The 18,876-nt window shown below is 45.0% G+C and overlaps 1 protein-coding gene across 6 annotated transcripts in view; it reads right to left on the bottom strand.

Annotated features, from left to right (window-relative positions):
- Window positions 1–18,194, bottom strand: part of PITPNM3 (PITPNM family member 3) — a 334,273-nt gene extending 316,079 nt beyond the window's left edge. For 2 of the 6 annotated variants that reach the window (XM_090025430.1, XM_090025433.1), the window contains exon 1: window positions 17,921–18,136. In XM_090025430.1, the coding sequence (XP_089881556.1) occupies window positions 17,921–17,942 (22 nt within the window). In that variant the 5' untranslated portion in view covers window positions 17,943–18,136. Of the gene's footprint in view, window positions 1–15,992; window positions 16,054–17,408; window positions 17,524–17,920 lie in introns of those variants that run through there. The other 4 variants (XM_090025435.1, XM_090025432.1, XM_090025434.1 and 1 more) reach the window with 4 other exon arrangements.
- Window positions 18,195–18,876: the final 682 nt, after the last annotated feature.

Genomic DNA, 18,876 nt, shown 5'->3' with positions numbered 1-18,876 from the left:
GATTCGAGTGTCCAGGGTCTTGAACAGACTCTCCCCAGAGGTGGTGCAATCACCTATCCTGGAGATCTTCAAAAACCCCCTTGACACAAACCATGCTGGAATCATCCAACCCCAGCAGTTTCTCCTGCCCAAGTGCAGGGGGCTGGACCAGATGATCTTGTGAGGTCCATTCCGGCCCCTAACATTTATGAATCTTTAAACAAACTAGGATTTATTTTATAGTTTTACCTCCATTCATAAGAGAAGTATAAATGGATGCTGAAAAGCTATTCATTATTGTGCAAATCCTATCCCCTTACATTCTTGACTAGCACTAGTAACCACAGGCTTCCCAGAGCCTTGTAAAAGCTTGCGGTGAGGTTCACGCAAGAGGTTTATCGTACCCGTCTACCAGACCCTGTAGTGCCAATTCCCTTGGACTGGGAATTGGGACCCTGATCCTCAACCCTCTCTTCCCCTTCCTGCACTCAGCACACTGCAGTCTGGCTCCCAGTGTGGGGTGGGGACAAAGCTGCCTTTTAAATGACAGGTTTTGTACAGCACTTTGAGATATGCAACATGACGGCTCTTGAAGCAGTGAAGGTTTTATTACACTGAGATTTGGCAAAACAAGCAGCTTCTGAGTTGACATTTGTTTACCGAGGTCCAGCCTGTGGCGAGTTTCCAACAGCTTGTTACGCATCCCCAAAGAGAAGGGTTTAATAATAGAAATCGGGGCAGATGAAAACAAAAGTGCATTCATGTCCCCCTTTCCCTTCTCCATCTCAATGCCATTTAAGTCAACAGCTAAATGCTCTACTTACGTCAAAGGAAGCAGAACAGTGCCATAAAAATAAAAGAGCGCTCAACATGAGAGCAGGGGCTATTTCTCAATCAAGTAGTGACAGGTCCTTCACGCCGAGTCTGCGCTGTCAAATCCTACGGTTTAGGAACCCAGGGAAGTCCGGCTCCCATCAGCTTTCCGAGAGCAGCTGCACTATTGAGAACTGGGGGGAGACTTTCTGTTGAATCAGGCCCTTGAGCTGTTTCCCATTTCTTGCATGCTTGATCTAAAGTTACTTAGGGAGGGAACCTCACCGCAAGCTTTTACATGTCTCTGGAAGAACAAAACCTGCCAATCAAAAAACCTACACCCAACTTCTTCCTCTTGTTCAGTAAACTAGATTCCAACTTGTGGCTGTCAGGCTGCACTAGCAGTAGCAGCAAATCGGACTACCTAAAGGGAGGGGGGAAAAGAAAATGTCTTTGAAATGTTTAATCTCCAGTGGACACTGTTAGCTTAAAAGTCACACTGATGTCCAGACATTTTTAAAAATATTTACTATTTTTCCCCCCATGAGGAACTTACAGATTTTAAGACAAATAGAAAACTCCTCCCCCTCCCCCTAACTTTTGACAGCTCTTTGTAGCAAGTTTCCAATGCTCGTGCAGGCTTTTCGCACACCTTTTTGGAGGAGAAGGGACTTGTGCAAGCCCATAATGCAGAACAAGAAGGGAGAGGGAGGGGGCACTCAAAGACATGGAGTAGCCCTGCAAACTACTGTTAGGACTTTCTAAGGGATTTTTTTGTTTTGTTTGGACTTCATGTCAATATATATTCCTTTAAAAATTGACTCAGTGTTTGAAAAGTTTCTGATGCAAGTTACATTTTAGTAACTTAGGTTGTTAATGATATTGCTAATTCTTCCATGGGCTTGACTTCACACAGGGCAATCCAATAAGGTTAATGGGACAGACCTTTTGGGTTTGGGGGAAGAAAAGAAAACACCCAGAGATGAGTTAATGTTTGGTTTCCTTTCATTATCTTCAAACTCTTGATCGGTGACACAAGTTTAATGTATGCCTCTTGCACTCCCTAGATTAATTTGGATTTTGCTGAAAGCTATGATCCAATTATTTCCTTACTTGCATCTTAAATGAAGATGCCAGAGTTGCTTCTGTGAACAGATGCGACGCTATGCCATTACAAATCAAACACTTTTCAAGATTGTCTCTAGATCACCCAATTTAGTTTATTTATGGCACTGTATTCATTCAGCACCAAACAGCTCTGAAGATTCTTGGGGTAAGTTTGTGAATTTATTCCCAATATCCCTTCAAACATCATGGAAAGCATTTAGTTTCCATCACCACTTCACAGTCTTTTCTTGTTGTGCACCGATATGTTTCAGTTAAAAAGTGCTGTCTTCTATCATAGCCCCTTAGGAGTTAAATGAAGTAAACAAATTCAGAATTGCTGGGGGGTTTTAGGCACCTCTGGAAGTGTAATGCAACCCTGAGGAATAGATACAAGGATGAGAGCTATCTTTTTTTTTCCTGTTATTAAAAAACAAAAACAAAAACAAAAAACACCCCCAAAAACCAAAAATGACAAAAAGCCAGCCAATAGCTTTTGGACAGCGAGGCAAATAATGTACTAAAATGCCAGTAATTTAAGATGAACCCATAATGTTTGTTTTTTGGCGGGGGGTTAATCATAACAAGCCAAGTCATAAGAAGATAAAACTATCATTCAAACTGAATTTCCTCCAGAAATAAGGAGCCTGAAGCCAACAAGCTTTAATGCTGATGGAATACGCTGAATCAGGGAATTTGTGAACATAATTAATATATTAAATATGAGGAAGTTCACAAATCACAAGTAATGCAGCTTTGGGAAATGCCAGTCGGCAGCTTTTAAAGTGCTTCTTGGTTTCAAAAAGTGTAAGAAAGGTCGCCTATAGCCCTTTATTCAGTTGTACCCATCGTTCTGGATTCACAGTCAAACAATCATTTCAGGTTTTTCTAAGGTTTTCAAAGGGGACAGGCAATTTCAGGTGCCTCGCTGCTTATAACACAGTTTGAGGCATTGTAAAAGACTATCTATAAGGCTATGTTTTCCCCATTCAGCTCAATTTATTTCTTGGAACAGAGAATGCTACGGTTCTTACATTTTCCATCACAAAAACAGACTGGGGAATGGGTGGATACACTGCAGCATGGCAGAAAACAAACTGGGCTGTATTGAGTGCCACTTGCAAGTCAAGGGAAGTGCTCCTCCTGCTCTGATCAGCACTGGCAAGGCCTCACCTGGAGCACTGTGTTCATGGTTTGGCTCCTCGCTTCCAGAAAGACAGGGACAAGTTGGCGTCCAGTGAATAATGCTGAAAATGATTAGAGGTCTGGGAAACATGAGTCACAAGGGAAGGCTGAAAGAACTAGGATTTGATGACAGTCTTCAAATACATGAAGGGTGGTCATGTGGAGGATGGAGATGGACTATTCTCCATTCCCACAGGGGACAGGACAAGAAGCAATGGTCCTCAATTGCAGCAAGGGAGATTTAGACAAGTTATTCGGAAGAACTTCCTTGCTAAATGAGTGGTTAAACATAGGAACAAGCTACCCAGAGAGGCAACGTCCGTCCTTGGAACTTTTTAAGGGCAGATTAGACAAACAATTCACTGAGATGGTTTGGTCAGGGATGATCCTGCCTAGAGTAGGAGGCTGGACCAGATGACCTCCTGAGGTCTCTTCTAGCCCTACTTCTCTATAAATCTCGTAATTAAATATTTTAGTAATTAAATGGCAGTGGTTTGATTTTTAAAACCAGCTCACTCCGAGCCAAGTTAAATACTCATTTAAAAACTTTTAAGGCTAAAGCCTCTGTTGAAGTAAGCACTGCTCCATCACACAAGACTGATCAGCACCGCTAAAGATGTACATTTTACTGACTTTTTTGTTTGTTTTTTTTGCTACAGCCAAAAGTCTTTACCATAGCAATTACAGTTATGCATTTTCTGGGGGGGGTTGCCAATAAATATCTATCTTATAATGCAAAAGCCATTTGCTAGATAGAATTTTGATCAGCTCTGCCCTGTTGCCTATCTGGATGTATTCAAATACTTCAATTTCTAAATTATCCAATTCAGTAGGGTCCAAAGCTCATCTATCAAGCATGAGTAATACTTGAGACTTGAAAAATTAACATATTTCTTGAGGAAAAACTGACAACATTCATTAATGTGAGCAAAACCTATGGAAAAAAGTTGATCACTTGGGTCTATGAAATCCCAGTGTACACCAAAATAAAACTTAAAGAAATAAGTGTATCTTTACTTTCTTACTAATCAGAAGCAGCATGCCTCAGTATGTACTCAATATTAGTTTATTTCCAATTTGTTGTAGAAGACCTGCTCAGCTTCCAGCTCTTAGTTAAGATAAGGGAACATCATTTCTGGATGCTCTAGGGTTGTATAGTCTTACTGGGACACTGGAAGGGCCATAATGTACTTTTCAATTTGAAGAAAAGTACGACATTTCAACCAAAGGGGAGGAAAAAAAGTTATTAAATAAATTCTAAGGGCTACATCAGAAGGTGAAAAAAGCCTCAGCTTTGTGGATTCAGAAGCAATGGAGCCCAACATTCCCTAAAGCAGAGGCTTTGTTAAAAGCAAAACCAAAAATTGAACAAAAAGTCTGCAAGCCAAACTGCAAGAATAAAATCAGAGTCTTTATATGGATTGTCTAACAGATTTTATTTCTGCCGAGAATCGGTTTATTGAACTGCTGCAACTATATATGCCTGGCTCAAAGACTGAACATTCAGACAGAATCTACTCATCATACTAGGACTAATTTAAGGACAAATTCTCCCTTTCTAGATATTGAAGTAGGTTTCTGAAAGGGAAAAATTGTGCAAATATTGAAGTCAGATTTTCTTCATGTTGCTTTTCTACAGATTGGCAGGAGGACAAAAGGCTCAGTTCAAACATTTTATTTGTTCTCTTCTTTGCCCTTTCAAACATCTTATGATAAAGATGACATTCAAGTATCCTCTGCAGAAAATAAATTTTTGAAAAAGCCAAAACACATGGCTCCTGCTTCTTTAGGATTTCATTACATTTATGAGCTTCTGACATTATGGGCTGCCTGGGCAAAGTGTTGTTTTCCAAAGTGCACTCTTATTTTCCTCTCTGTAAAGCCATTTTTCATTTCAGTTGTTCTACTCCCATTGCCACGCAAATATAGGAAAGCAGGCTTTCTTTTGTGGAAATGCTGGATAATATTCTCCACGAGAACTTTGTGTCTGAATAAGTGATTAAACGTGGCGCATGCGAAACAACTATTTTCCTCTTTCTGAGCACAATAAAAGAGAATCCTGAAGACTTTAAAAATATATATATATATTGCAATTATATCGTCCTCCCAGCACTTAAATATACCTCTAAATGTTATCAACATTTTGGACCCTGGATGGTCCAAAAGAAAAATTCAGTAGCTTAATTCTGGAGATAGCACTTGGTTACAGATTTATATTTACCCTACTACAATGGAAAAAATGTTTGTCTGATCTGAGACTCCACAGAGGTTTTTAGGTACCCAGCTCTTACAAATGTCGATGGTGCCTAAATACCTCTGTGGATTTGGGTCTTATTCCTTTTGATTCAATTCTCATCTGCCAAACTGAAATATCAGCACTCCCCTTCTCCTAACACCTCTCTGCTTTGTGTATTGAGAGATCTGGCAAGATCAGTCCCTTATTATACAGCGTGCCTACCATAATGGGTCCCAATGCTTAATTAGGGCTTCTAATAATAAGAAACACGACCCACATAAGTAAAGATTATTTCACACAAGCAAGGTCTACACAGGAGTGGTTTGAGCCAAAAATATTAGAAGAGGTTCTTCAATCTTAATTCTTAAAGGCTTCATCTTTCCCTTTGAGATTCTGAGTCAGCTTTACCCTGGTGCAAATTCAGTGAATATAGCCGAGTTAAAGCAGAATTTGGCCCTACATATTAGAGGCTGCACAACATCAGACATAGCGACTTGACAAGGATGCTGTATCTGCTAATTAAAGCTAAGAAAAAGGAATTTTCTTTTCCGTATAATCACTAATGCTTATGCTGCTCCTGAAAAGACAACAATTATTCTATTTTTTAAATATTCCTGTGGCAAAAGATTGGAGATCAACATCATTAAAAGATCACCCCTTTGTATATTTAACAAAATTACGAAGAGGCAGCAAGGAAGGAAGGGGACCTTCCCCTGACTGCGTTCTTGCCATTTGTCAAACAAGATCAGCGTATACAACACAAGGGCTGGAACTGTATAATAATCAGTATATCGCACAAGGAATCCAATTCATTTGTTCTTGTGTCGTCTGAAGTGATACAACACTGTAACAATCAACTGCCATGAAAACATGTACCCTTGGGAATCGTAAAGTAATTACCAAGCGTGCTAATTCATCATGTTACTCTTTACCACCTCACGGCTGCTCTCATGATATAAGCTGGTAATTAAAAAGAAAGTCACTTCAGAATAGTGTTAAAATCAGTTAAAACAAGATTTCATATTTATAATAAGCTCGTTAACCAATTTACCTGTACTAGGACTTTAATTTCCTTAGCATTAAGATATGTAAATAAGCAGCACAGCTGAAATCTTTACCTTACACAGAAGCCACGACCCTAACGCAGAGTAGCATATACCACCGGTTGCATTATTTTGCAACTTCGCAGAACCCGCTGGTAATGAAATAGCTTGACATGGGTCAAGGAAACTGCAAATTAACTCCCATATAAATACTGCATTGGGGTGAATTCCCTGAACTATCCCTGGTGGAGGTGCATTGACTTTTGACCCCATCTCGCTCTTTAAAAAAAGACACATTATGTTACAAGACAGCTATAGTCTCACTAGGTGTCTTCAGAGCCCTGAATGGCCCGGAGTGCCGGCAGAAATCCAGGTCCCAGGGCTGTGGTGAAACAGCTAATGAACTCCTGCTCGCCCAAGGGCAAATCAGGCCTGATGTGACTGGACACAACTCAGCTGATGTCACATGAATTCCCATCATGACCAAACTGTTTAGAAATTGGAAAGAAACCTCCATGATGAGACTCAAATATCAGTAGGGAATGTGAGCAATGAGAGCTTTGTATGGGCATTAGGGCATATCACCAGCCCCAACCCCTCTGACAGGGGAAAAGGGAGGGGAAAGGGAAAAAAAAAAAAGTGACAGCCACTGTTACAGACCTCACTGACAGTCATGGATTCATAGAAAATGAGGGTTGGAAGGGACCTCGGGAGGTCATCTAGTCCTAGTCCAACACCTGCTCGAAGCAGGACCATCCCCAACTAGATCATCCCAGCCAAGGCTCTGTCAAGCCAGGCCTTAAAAACCTCCAAGGATGGAGCTTCCACCACATCTCTAGGTAATGCCTTCCAGTGCTTTACCATCCTCCTAGTGAGAAAGTTTTTCCGAATATCCAACCTAAACTTCCCTTGCTGTGACTTGAGACCATTGCTCCTTATTCTGTCAGCTGGAGAACAGTCCAGCCCCTTCCTCTTGCTGCCATTAAATCCCCTGCAGACTAAGTAAGTCCAGTTCCCTCAGCCTCTCCTCACAATTCATGTCCCCCAGCCTGTGAAACATTTTTGTTGCCCTCCACTGGACTCTCTCCAAATTGTCCACATCCTTTCTGTAGTGGGGGCCCAAAACTGGACACAGGACTGCAGATGGGGCCTCACTAGTGCTGAACAGATGGAAAGAATCACGTCCCTGGACCTACTGGCAACACACCTACCGATGCAGCCCAGTATGCTGTTAGCCTTCTTGGCAACAAGGACACAATCTCCAAAAAGAAGCCAAAGATTGGACTGGAAGACCAAATTTCCATTCCCCACCCCTCCATAAACAAAGAGGCCACATTCTGCTGTTCTGCAGGCAAACAGACTTCACTGAAAACCCAGGAAAACTGCAGCCTATTTAGCAGATCAAGTCGGTGTGGTGTCTCTAGTTGAAGCCAGTCCTGCAAACTACAAAGAAGCCTTCCCAAGCTGTCCATCAAGTTTGTTTCACAAGCTGTTAAAATAATTGGTATTTAATAGAAATCGTGCAGCATGAAAGTTGTGCGTGCATACATTTGATTTCACAATTGTGCTTGAAAACATGGTGTTTTTAAAAGAGAAAGAGAGAAAAATTGAGAGACGGAGGCAGCCCTGCCAGCAAACTGCTCTGAACTAAGGGAACAGGGACCCATGGGAAGAAAAGACAGACAGAAGGATGGGAGGGAAAGAAACCTAAGGGTACGAGGCTGTGAAAAACCTCAAGAGCCCGAGCTCTTCCGCTCAAGTTAGATTAAACAAGTTTCTCAGGTTGAATGCCAATGGCCAAAGCCTGTCTATTGAAGTTCATCCAAATAAATAAATTGGCACCTCCCAGCAAGAAACAGTGCGCCTTGCAATGCTCCTTTTTTATCACACTCACTAAGCTGATGTCCCCCCAATTTACAGGCCCCCCAATGAAAGCTCACACCCACAGACAAATACCCCAAAGCTTACACACTTTAAATTGACTATTGCATACGATTGTTATTCAGGAACTATACTTCCTTGACAAAGATATTCAGAAACATGGTTTTAATAAGTTACTTGTTATGCAGGAAATGTCATTTATTATGCAGATTAATTCAGGTAACACAATTCATTCTCCTCCCCCCCCCCAAGTAAGCTGTTACTTTTGAACTTGAATAATCTAAGGAGAGATATGGCAGCAGCTTGCTTTTAAAATAGAATACACTTGAGGTGGTATCAGACTTGTGCACAATCATACACATCCTGTGGAACAAGAAGAGAAGAGGTCAGGTGGGCTGGTAAATGTAGCAACAGCCAAAACCCAGGACACCTGGATTCTCTTCATGACTTTGCCACTGGCCTATTATAGCGGTTCTCAAACTTCTTTTTTCGCGGGCCCCTTGAAAATTGCTGAGGGTCTCGGCAACTTAATAAACTGTTTTCTGTTCTACAAATCAAATCACACAACTCATATTTTAATATCATTAGCCTTACCTTACAAGTACAGATATCCTCGATCATTCTGCAACCTTTCTGCGGACTACCTGAATGGAGCTTGTGGACCAGTGGTGGTCCGCAGACTACAGTTTGAGAACCTCTGGCCTATTAGATGGGCAAGACACTTATAAAATGTTCCCGTGTCTCCAGTTCCCCATGAATAAAACGGGAGGGAGGAGGGAAGAATACAAGGGAGGCCAAGTAAAGTGCTTTGAGGTCTGTCACTGAAAAACTGGATATTACTCTTTACCGGCTGTTCTCACCCTAAGCTTTGTTGAACCTCACTCAGTTTCCCTCCTAAGTATTCCTTCTCTTAGTCACCCACCACCTCCAATTTAGAAGCCAAAACATAACTTAAAAATGCACGACTAAGTGTGTTAAGACATCCTTACCCCTCACATTTCCTTACGGCAATATCATTGGGCGCCTATGCACGTACATTGAGGCTGCTCCGATGCGCTGTAATTACAACGCGTCAGAGCAAACTTGATTCACTGAGTTTTCTGGAGAGTGGTAATTACCACGCTCCAACAGACTCCAGCGTCATGTGCATCAGCAACCCCGTGCTGAAAAATGGTGGTGGGGGCACTTTAACTACAGCTTGTTTGACGAGCTTTAGTTCACCCCCGCTACATTTTTCAGCACAGGGACAGTGATATACATGACATTCTGGGTGCTTTAATTAGAGTGGCTCTTGGAATTGTTCTAATTAAAGTGCTTCTTCCTTCCCCCGGCCTCCTGGGAGCACATGTATAAAGCACCCATTGGCTGGTGTGTGGTCGGGGGGGGCGTTATTTTGTATTGCAGCAGGTTATTAGGGGATATTTGGATAGGTCTTAAACAAGTGTCTACTGTCAGTCACTCAGTGTAATAAAACAGATTAAGCAAATATAAAAGAACCAGATATAAATCTTCTAATTTCTCTTTAAGAGATATATGGCACTGTCACATGCGCTGGCTCGTTTGCATACGCAAGGTGTGAATGACTTAGCTCCAATTATAGTTTGCCTCTGGAGCGCTCCATAAAATAAACCATCAGTTTACATAGTTCAATGAAAATAAAACCAATCAAGAAGACAGTATGAGCTGAAAGATGGGGGGGTATTCAACCTTTTTGGGTTGATGTACCCCTGGCAAACGGTTGAAAAGGCAGGAATCCCCCGGCAGCCAGACAAGTGGGGAGGGGAGGGGTTCTCCAGTGGCCAATCAGCGACTGTGGTGGAAGTGACAACGGCACAGCGGCAGCAGAAGTGCCGATGGTGGCACCTGCTGCCAAGTATCCCCTAAAGCCATCCCAAGTACCCCCAGGAGTATGCATAACCCCAGTTGAAAACCCCTGCTCTACCCCACTCCGCTATCAAGCCATTGTGGGACCTTAAGCATGTTGCACATTTCAGACTCAGCTTCTGCAACAGAAAAAGCTTCATGGACATTAACTCCATCAGAAACAACAAAATACCCATGCATGGTCCTTTGTTACCACAATGCTTTAGCAGCAGGATTGGAGCTGACAGTGCACATGGCTACAAGGCGTGCAAGACTGGGGATGGTTCCATACCCTGCGCTTGCCCTGGGAATTAATTAGAAAAACTGAAGGTAAAACTGGCATTCCTTAGTGGACATAAAGGAATTACCTGCAGGTTTTGCCTGATAAAAACTGAAGTCAGTGGAGAGACTCCCACCGACTTTCAGTGGGCACTGAATCAGGCCCTAATGAGGTAAAGCTAAACCCTATCCTTGGTAGCAAGTGTTGGCAAAACTGAAATCATATTATATATATATATATACACACATACACACACACACACACACATATATGCAGATGTCACAGAGAAAGGATAAGAGATGCACTGATGCTCACCACTTCTGCTCCAAGCTAGATAACAGATAAAATGGCACACAATGTTCCTAGAGCTACTGAAAACTCTCCCATAGTAAATTATTGAAAGCATGAATTAATCTCAGTAGAAATTAATTGAAAATGGACCCCATTGCACAGATTAAAGTCTTTCTGCTTGTCATAATTTCAGTTTTAAAACTATGATCATTTTGATTTCAGTGGGGGGTGTTTTCTCCCTGTATAAAAATGAAAGCCTAGCAAGTCACTTATCCTTTCAGAAAGAGATCCTAGGTAGAAGAAGTGACCTTTGCAGTTGCCTTCAAAGGCTGCTGCGTAATACTTATTTCTATTCTGATGGTTTCAGCTGCTTTCCTGCCTATCCATTAAGTTATCTAACCGAGCTGCCTGCACGGTGTTACTTAGTGACTATGCTGCTAAGTCTCACAGGAGCACAAAATTATGTACTGTTATTTTCTAGTGGCTTTTTATTTTTACCTTGGCAAACTTTAAAACTGAAGATGTGTTTTAAATTACTATGATTATTTAAGCATTTGGCTTACAGTGGAGCCCAAATGCCTCAATTGAAAATCAAGGTCCCATCTGTTTAGGCACTGTACAAACCCAGAGTATGAGACATTCCCTGCACCCAGGAGCTTAGACAAGATTAAGGAAGAGGATATTCTCTCCAGTCTTACACATGGGGAAACTGAGGCACAGAGCTCCAAGCAGACAGACCCATATGCAGCACTACAGTGCTGTTAACAAAGCAGCCCCTGAAGGACAGGAATCTGAGAGATTTGCCCAGGGTTACAGAGTACATTTATAGCAGAGATAGGAAGGGACTCCAAATCTTCCAAGTCTGAGGCACGTGTCTGAGCCACAAGGCCACATCCCACAAAGACTGCACTACACATACATAAAGGGTTAGGATGCATTATTCATTGGAGTATCCAACATTTGGACCTGATTTGTGCTACAAGGAAAGCAATACAGTTAGCTAAAACAGAAATGCATGCATTTTCTTATATGCAATGCTCAGGCACGTCACTTCAGAAGGCCCTAAATGTTCCAGCATGCGTTCGGACTAGCAGCAGGTAAGCGTCATCTACCATAGAGTACGTTGATGAGATGGGGCATACTTCTTAATATTTTATGGCCAGCTTTGCCTTTTAACGGATTAAAGAAGATCTACTACACTTTGAAAAGCACTAGGGAACTAATTATAAAATGTACTGAATGATGGTTTCAGTTTGTGGCAGGGGAAAAAAATAAAATCCTTGAGGTGTCATACGCCTCAAAGACATTTGGATTTAGCTGTTTGCAGCTAAGCAGTCAATCAGCTGAGGTGCTCTGCACACATAGGAGGGCAAAGGCATAGCTCATCTTTACTAAATGAGACACAGACCTTCTGCTGGTTGCATCCATCGATCTCAGAGGGAGGAATCAAATTTAAATCATGTGCCACCAACGTAACATTAGTAAGAGGAGAGGAGGGAACAGATATCAATACCAGATTTTCTGAAAAGCTCAGCCTCCAAATAGGCACCAAAATAAAGCAGCAATGTTTCCAATAAATACTCAGCATGTGAAATGCGGAGCTCTTTTTGACAATCTGGGCATGACCATCACAGTGAATGACAAGAGGTTCTGCGAATCCAGTCCCTCGTTCAGTGCCTTAGTGGGAGCACCGAAAGCCTGGCCACAGCACTGGGGGCTGAGCACCTGAAATTTCAGCCCACCCGCCTAAAGGAAAAACAGTTCCAACAGCAATGCTTTCTGCTCTGCTGTGCTACAGATCAAAGCATCGCTATGATGGGTGCGATCCTTCAGGGGGACAGAACAAGGCATGCTTGAAGCCACTGGAATCTTGTACCGGAGGCCAGTAGGAGAAGGATGGACTTGGAAAGAGCAGCAGGAAGCAGAGAGCAGCTGCACCCAATACACAGCATGCATGAGAGAAAATTAACCTTGTGAACAACAGATTTGGTTCCATCTTCTGCTTCTCATCAGGGGGGAAAGGAGGGTCATCTACTAGTAATGACTCCATCCCAGGCTTCTAGACTTAGGAAAGAAAAACAAATGGCTTAAATTTCATTTCCAATAGTCAAGTACCCAGGTTGCAAAAAGTAGGCATAGTTGGTTGTCTTGGTGGCAGCCCCTGCAGAGAAGGGCCAAAGATTCAATGGGAACAAAGACTAAAATTTGCTTGCCCCCTTGAAGAGGTACAGCCCAAGTTGGGGGCTTGGCTCATTAGTAGTGGAAGGTTTGAGCTTTGGAGAGAGGACTTTTCTCTGAGCATAAAAGTTGCATCAAGTCACGATGATGATAGTTTTAAATGCATGAATCAACACATGGATAAAATGATGGAGGCTTTTCCTGATAGTAAAAAAGAAAAGCCAGTTCTGTTGGTTGGAGCTGGAGACAAGAGATTAGAATCCCAGAGTTAAAATCTGGATTAATCTCACTGAGGTTCATAATGAGGCAAGTCATATATGTTTCAACCACACAACTGCAAAATCTCTTTGCATTCGTCTATAAAGATTCTTGTTTCTTAAAACTGCAATTATTGACAACGCCAAATTATGGGCAAATGACTGTCAGTCATGGAATAATACTTAATGAGTACTCAACAGACAAAAAGAAGGAAAAAAAATCGTCCATGGATCAACCCCTTTCTACTAGCTGTTCCTTGTTAGCTCTTCAGGACCCATCCTGTTACATTTTTCTGAACTAGCACCTTCATCATTTCTTCCATGCCACCACAGGGGGAAGGAGCTCCCCATGAACATCTGCAAAATGACTTCATTGTTTTCCTCCCAATCCCTCCCTTACAAAATGAAGTCAAGTAAATGAGATCTTCCTTCTATACCATATCTTGTACAAAGAATTTAGCAGGCAGGATGCTGGGACACAGAGATCACATATTGAAGCAGGTTATTGAGAGGAAAAAAAATGTGCAAATACTGCAGTCAGGTTTTTTGGCTTCACACAACGTTCTGCCCCACGTCACCCTGTGTCCTTGTACTCCACCCATCTTGTCCATACGCGGCCACTGCTGCACGTTGTATACTTGCCGTGTAAGCTCTCTGGGGCCAGGACCATTTCTTTGTTTGCTGTGCTGGGCCCTGTGCCAACCAGATTACAAATGATATTTTGCCATTTGAACTCTAGTCACTCTGCTAACCGTCTGCCACAACAGACTTCTTTCTTAACATATGTCACAAACTAGAACAGGGTACACCGCACTTATTGCAATCAAGTTCTGTAAGATACGACTGTTCTGCATCATGTAGGAAGGGATGGGCAAGGTCTATAAATTGTCCTCCAGCCACCTACTCATGCATTTTTTCCTCTCCGGGCTTTGTGCAATAAATATCCTTGTATGCTTTGAGGGCCACATAAAAAAAAAAAGTGATAAAAATGGAATTTGCCTCCACAGGACACTAGGACTACAACTAAAGGAGGTAGCAGTTTCATTGTGTACAGGCTTTTATAAAACAGAGTGATCCCTTTAAGATGGACAGGAACACACCATTACTGGGGTAGTGCGTAGGGGTCCAAATCATGGGCTAGGAACCGCATGTGCTAGACCTTGTACTGATCGAGGAACCCCTCCTATAGCCAGACCTCAGCTGACGTTAGTCAGCATAGGCTCCCTGCCCATGCAATCCAAGGTCCTGATACAGAAACACACTGCATAGAAGCCAGGTGCTAAACCCACGCTGAGCCCTACTTCCATCAAGAGGTACATCCTCATGTAGTGGATTGGAGAACTGGCACCAAGTCAGACACTGGTGGTTCCAAAGAAGGGTGAAAAAATATTGAGAAACTTATAAAGTAGCAACAAGAAAGAGGCAATGAGGAAGGGGATCTTGCTAGCCAAGAAATGGGACGACATTCCTCCTACCATTGAAGGAGGCAGGAGCAGCAAAAAGCCAAGAGCACGCTGAAGAGACAATGCAGCAGCATAGCAAGCTTGAATAACTAAAGAGGAAGAAATGATACTGGATACCTATGTGGGGGCGATTTAACGTAGGGGCTTAAAAATTAGGACAAGGAACTGAATATTACACAGCGACTCACAGAACCAACAAGGTGAGAAGAGAAGGATGCGATGCAGTCACAGGAGCAGAACAGGATCATAACGTTGAACCGGGGCACAAAGGGAGGCCTGGAAAGCAAGGTGCAATAATGCAGACAGCCAGACAAGCAATGCTGTGGAGACAGAATGTCAGTTTGGGCAATATTGAGGCATGACAGAATCCAGCACTGGAGGGCAAAAGAAGAGGAGACAAGAATCGTGACACCTAGGAAACTAAAAAGTAGCAGAATTGGCAGGGATGAAAGACGGAGGCCATGGGGGAAGATTTATGGAAAAAAATAAGACTTGTTCTGGAAAGACTGGAACCAAAATAGCAATGGCACACCAATTGAAGACATCAGGGAACATCTGGGGTGCAATTCCAGACAGAAGAGGAGGCATGGGAGAAGACAAGCAGATTTCAGACCATCCGGACTGAAGCAGCAGTTGAAACTATGGGAGCAGAGAAGGAGAGAGGGGAAGAGAAGGAAGGAACCAAACCATCAAAACCCAACCTTGACAGGTACTAGACTGGGAGTTCAAATTGAGGGAGGACGAGCAGTAGGATCTGAAGGAAGCCTACAGACTGAGGAGCAGAACTGGGGAAAAACAGAGCAGCTGAAGCCAAGAAAGAATTCAAGAAAAATCAGAGAGCTTACCGAAGTTGGCCAGAAGGCTTCGGACAGAGGGTGGCCACAGATACCATGTATGGTTGAATACACGTGACATCCATCTCTCCCTCATCACCAGTCTCAGCCTTTTCTCACTGACCCAATGTTTTCCCTATAACAGCATTTCAACAATGACATGTCCCTGGTTACCTAGCAGGCTTTCTTCAACTGACAGCTCTGCAGCAGATGGTGCAGAGAGACAGGCATACCCTTCCTGAATGAACATAAGAAATGAAGTAAAAAAGAAAAAAAAAAATCCCACACAGCCACACGTGCCTTCAAGCTACTATTTTAAGCTACAAGTGACATCACTGCTGTTGTACCCCATGGCATTACCGACTCGCTTGGAAAGGGTTGCTCTGGCTATAAATCTGGAACTGAGATTTCCCAAGCTGTCTTTAAAACATGCCATGTCTCCTAGATCTGCTTCTTGATGCCTCAGACACTGACTCCCCCACAGCAGAAATTAAATCTCACCATCTTCTCAGCCAGCACCACCATCTCCTCCAACTCAACTCCCACCCCCGACCCCAAACTAGGAAAGATATGAATATCTTCTAACCTTTCTCTGCTGTGGCCATAGGTGGTCCGTCTGCACCGTGTCTGAATTACCCACCTTCTACAATACAGACTTTGCTTTCTTGGTAGGAAACGTCATTTTTGAGTCACTGCAACATGGTGGAAGGAAAGAAGAGATATCACTGCTCCCCCACACACACACATTTGAAAATGCCAGATAGGACTCTGCAACCACTGCTATTTTATTTGCTACACAGGCTGAAATCCTGCAAACTCTTGTAGATGGTTCCTCAGTGGAGGGACATGCTCAAGCATTTGTGGAATGGACGCCTTATTCCAGCCACATCAGATCCCACCAAGACCTGGCTCCCAACCACAACACCCCTTCCTGGGACAACCAACAGACCAAACAGCCCCATGCCAAACCCATTCCCCTCCATCACAACCATGCTAGTAATTTGATATCCTGATTCAATTCAGGAGTGAACAGAAAGAAACCCACAACCTGCTAGAAGCTGGAAATGGCCTTGAAAACATCACTTCCCTTACATTTGCAATCAGTCACGGATCTAGCACATGGCTTCACATCAGCACGCGCCAATTAGTGTACAGGTACAAGTAAATCAGATGCACATTTGTGTAATCCTGAGGCATGGGGACTGGCTCGGGAAGATGTGACTGTAGACCACAGCTCATCTCCATTACTCCTGACCCAGATAGCGCTGGGAACCCTCTTGTGGACCAGTTACTCATATCTTAACATGGCCTTTAAGAGGGAGCACCAGCATAGTTTTGACATAAAACATTATATTTTGATAGTTTCATAAACTTTTTTCTTTTCTTTTTTTTAAATCAACCATGACCTCTATTTATAGCCCTTTATAGTCCCAGGCAAACAACTGTGTTTAAATAAGAAGCAATCTCTGCAGCCCAAACACCAGAGAAAGCAAAATCAATTTTCTGATTGATATATCCAAAGTGGGGGGGGGAGGAAGATGCCAACCATGTCCTGAAGGTCAATGGGATTTCTTGTTAAACCCTCTCTGTTCTTCTTGGACATTTGAAAAGTCAGTTTGTTTAATGATTAATGCTCCCTCTTTCAAGGGCACCATGTTTCAGGGTGGCCACTAATCTCCCTTAGAAAATTAAAAAAAAAAAAAAAAATGAGCAAAGCCAAACCACCTCCCTGTGTTTTGGGTGATAATGCAGCGGTGTCGCTTGGAAGTAAGGTGGCCGTCCAGGTACCTCAAGAGCAGAGGACAGAGGTGCACAAGGGACAGCTGCATTTAGCGCAACTGTCCCCACCGCCACGAACACCGCGTGCCTCCCGAGGCCAGGGGGCCACAGACAGCACCCACGGGTGCCCGTGGCGGGGTCGGTGGCAGGGGTGCGGCGGTGGTGAGCGGGGAGCACACCAACCGGTGAAAAACAGAGGACATAAAAGCGTCAGGTTTCATACCTACACCGCACGGAGGACCAGACAATGGGCCATCCTCTAGAAAACCAACAGGCGAGGTGGGGGCAGCCGTCTCCTGCCCACCCCGTGACGAATCCAGGGGTGGGGGTGGGGGTCAGGCCCTCCTCCAGAAACGTAGCCCCTTCCACACACACACACACACACACACACACACACACACTCCTCCTCTCTCCCAACCTCAACAGCAAACTTCCTCCGCTCCTCAGCCCACACACGCTCATCTCCGCCACCCCAAATCGCCCCGCTGCCACAGAGCAAAGCCCAGCGCCCCTGTGGCGGGGCCCAGGCCGGGCGCGCGGCGGGCGCGGCCGCGAGCCGTTACCCCTGAGGCGCCGCCGGCCCGGCCCCCGCGCGCGGCACGTGCGCCCCGCACCGCACCGCACTGCAGCTGCCCGGAGCATCCCCGCACCCCCCGCGCCAGCCCCGGGGCGCCAGCCTGCGGCGCGGGGCTGGGGGCGAAAAGGAAGCAAAAGTTTGCCCCGGGCCGGGCTCACCTGCGCGCGGGGCTCCGGCCATGTCCCCGCGAGCCGGCGCGACGGCCCCGCTGCCTGCGGCTCGGCGCGGCTCGTCCTCCCTCCGCCTTTAAAGGCGCCGCGGACGGGGCCCGCCCTCCGCCTCGGCAGCGGCTCGGAGCAGCCCTGCCCGCCCGGCTCCCGGCAGCGGACAGCTCCCAGCGTCGGCCCCCGCCAGGCCGCCGCTCCCAGTGCTGCCCCCGGGGGGCGCGGGGCCAAGCGCGCCTGCCCCAGGGGCTGGCCAGCCTTCCTCGCCTCCAGCCTTTGCTGGCAGGGCTGTCCAGCCAGAACAACGGGAGCATCGTTGCCCGGCGCCTCCCTGGCCCTCTCCTGCCTGGCAGCCCTGGGGGTGCGGCGGTGGCGGCGCTCCCCCCACACCGAGCCGTGACAAAAAGTTCGCTCTGGACTTCTCCTTTTCCTCTCCGCAGGTTTCCTGGAAAGGGAGCCCGCGTCACGCTGTACCCAACCAAGGCCTCGGCCACGCCGACCCCCAGACGCCTTTCTACCCTTTCACGAGACAAATGTGGTACTCGCCGAGAGCAGCCGGTGCGCACAAGCACAGGGCAGTGTCCTAACGGGGAGGGCAACTACGGAAACATGTCGCGCACGGCGAGCGAGGGGCACAGATCCACGCCGGAGGCTAGATTTTGGTGCGTGTCGCTCACAAAGCAGCAACTGTGGGCTTCCCCCCCGCCGATCGCGGAAGAGTGAATTTACCTGAATTTTTGGTATAAAAAGGGTCATCGCATAAGAGCGAATTCGCACGGACAGTGCCCGCATAAAGCGAGTGGCTGTATGGGAGGTGGTGGGGGTGCCAAGGTACACAGCGTCTATTCCCACGCTCTCCCCCCTCGGGTAGCCTCTTCCTTTGCTCCGCCACCCTCAGAAAGCTCCTCATCCCCAAGCTGAATTTCCCCAGCCACAGCCCAAGGCTGCTT

This window comes from Crocodylus siamensis, chromosome 13 (assembly GCF_052110815.1).
Source record: "Crocodylus siamensis isolate JL-2025a chromosome 13, ASM5211081v1, whole genome shotgun sequence".
In the NCBI taxonomy this organism is placed as follows: Eukaryota; Metazoa; Chordata; order Crocodylia; family Crocodylidae; genus Crocodylus; species Crocodylus siamensis.
Note: the sequence above shows the minus strand (reverse complement) of the source record. Positions and strands in the feature narration are given on the sequence as shown.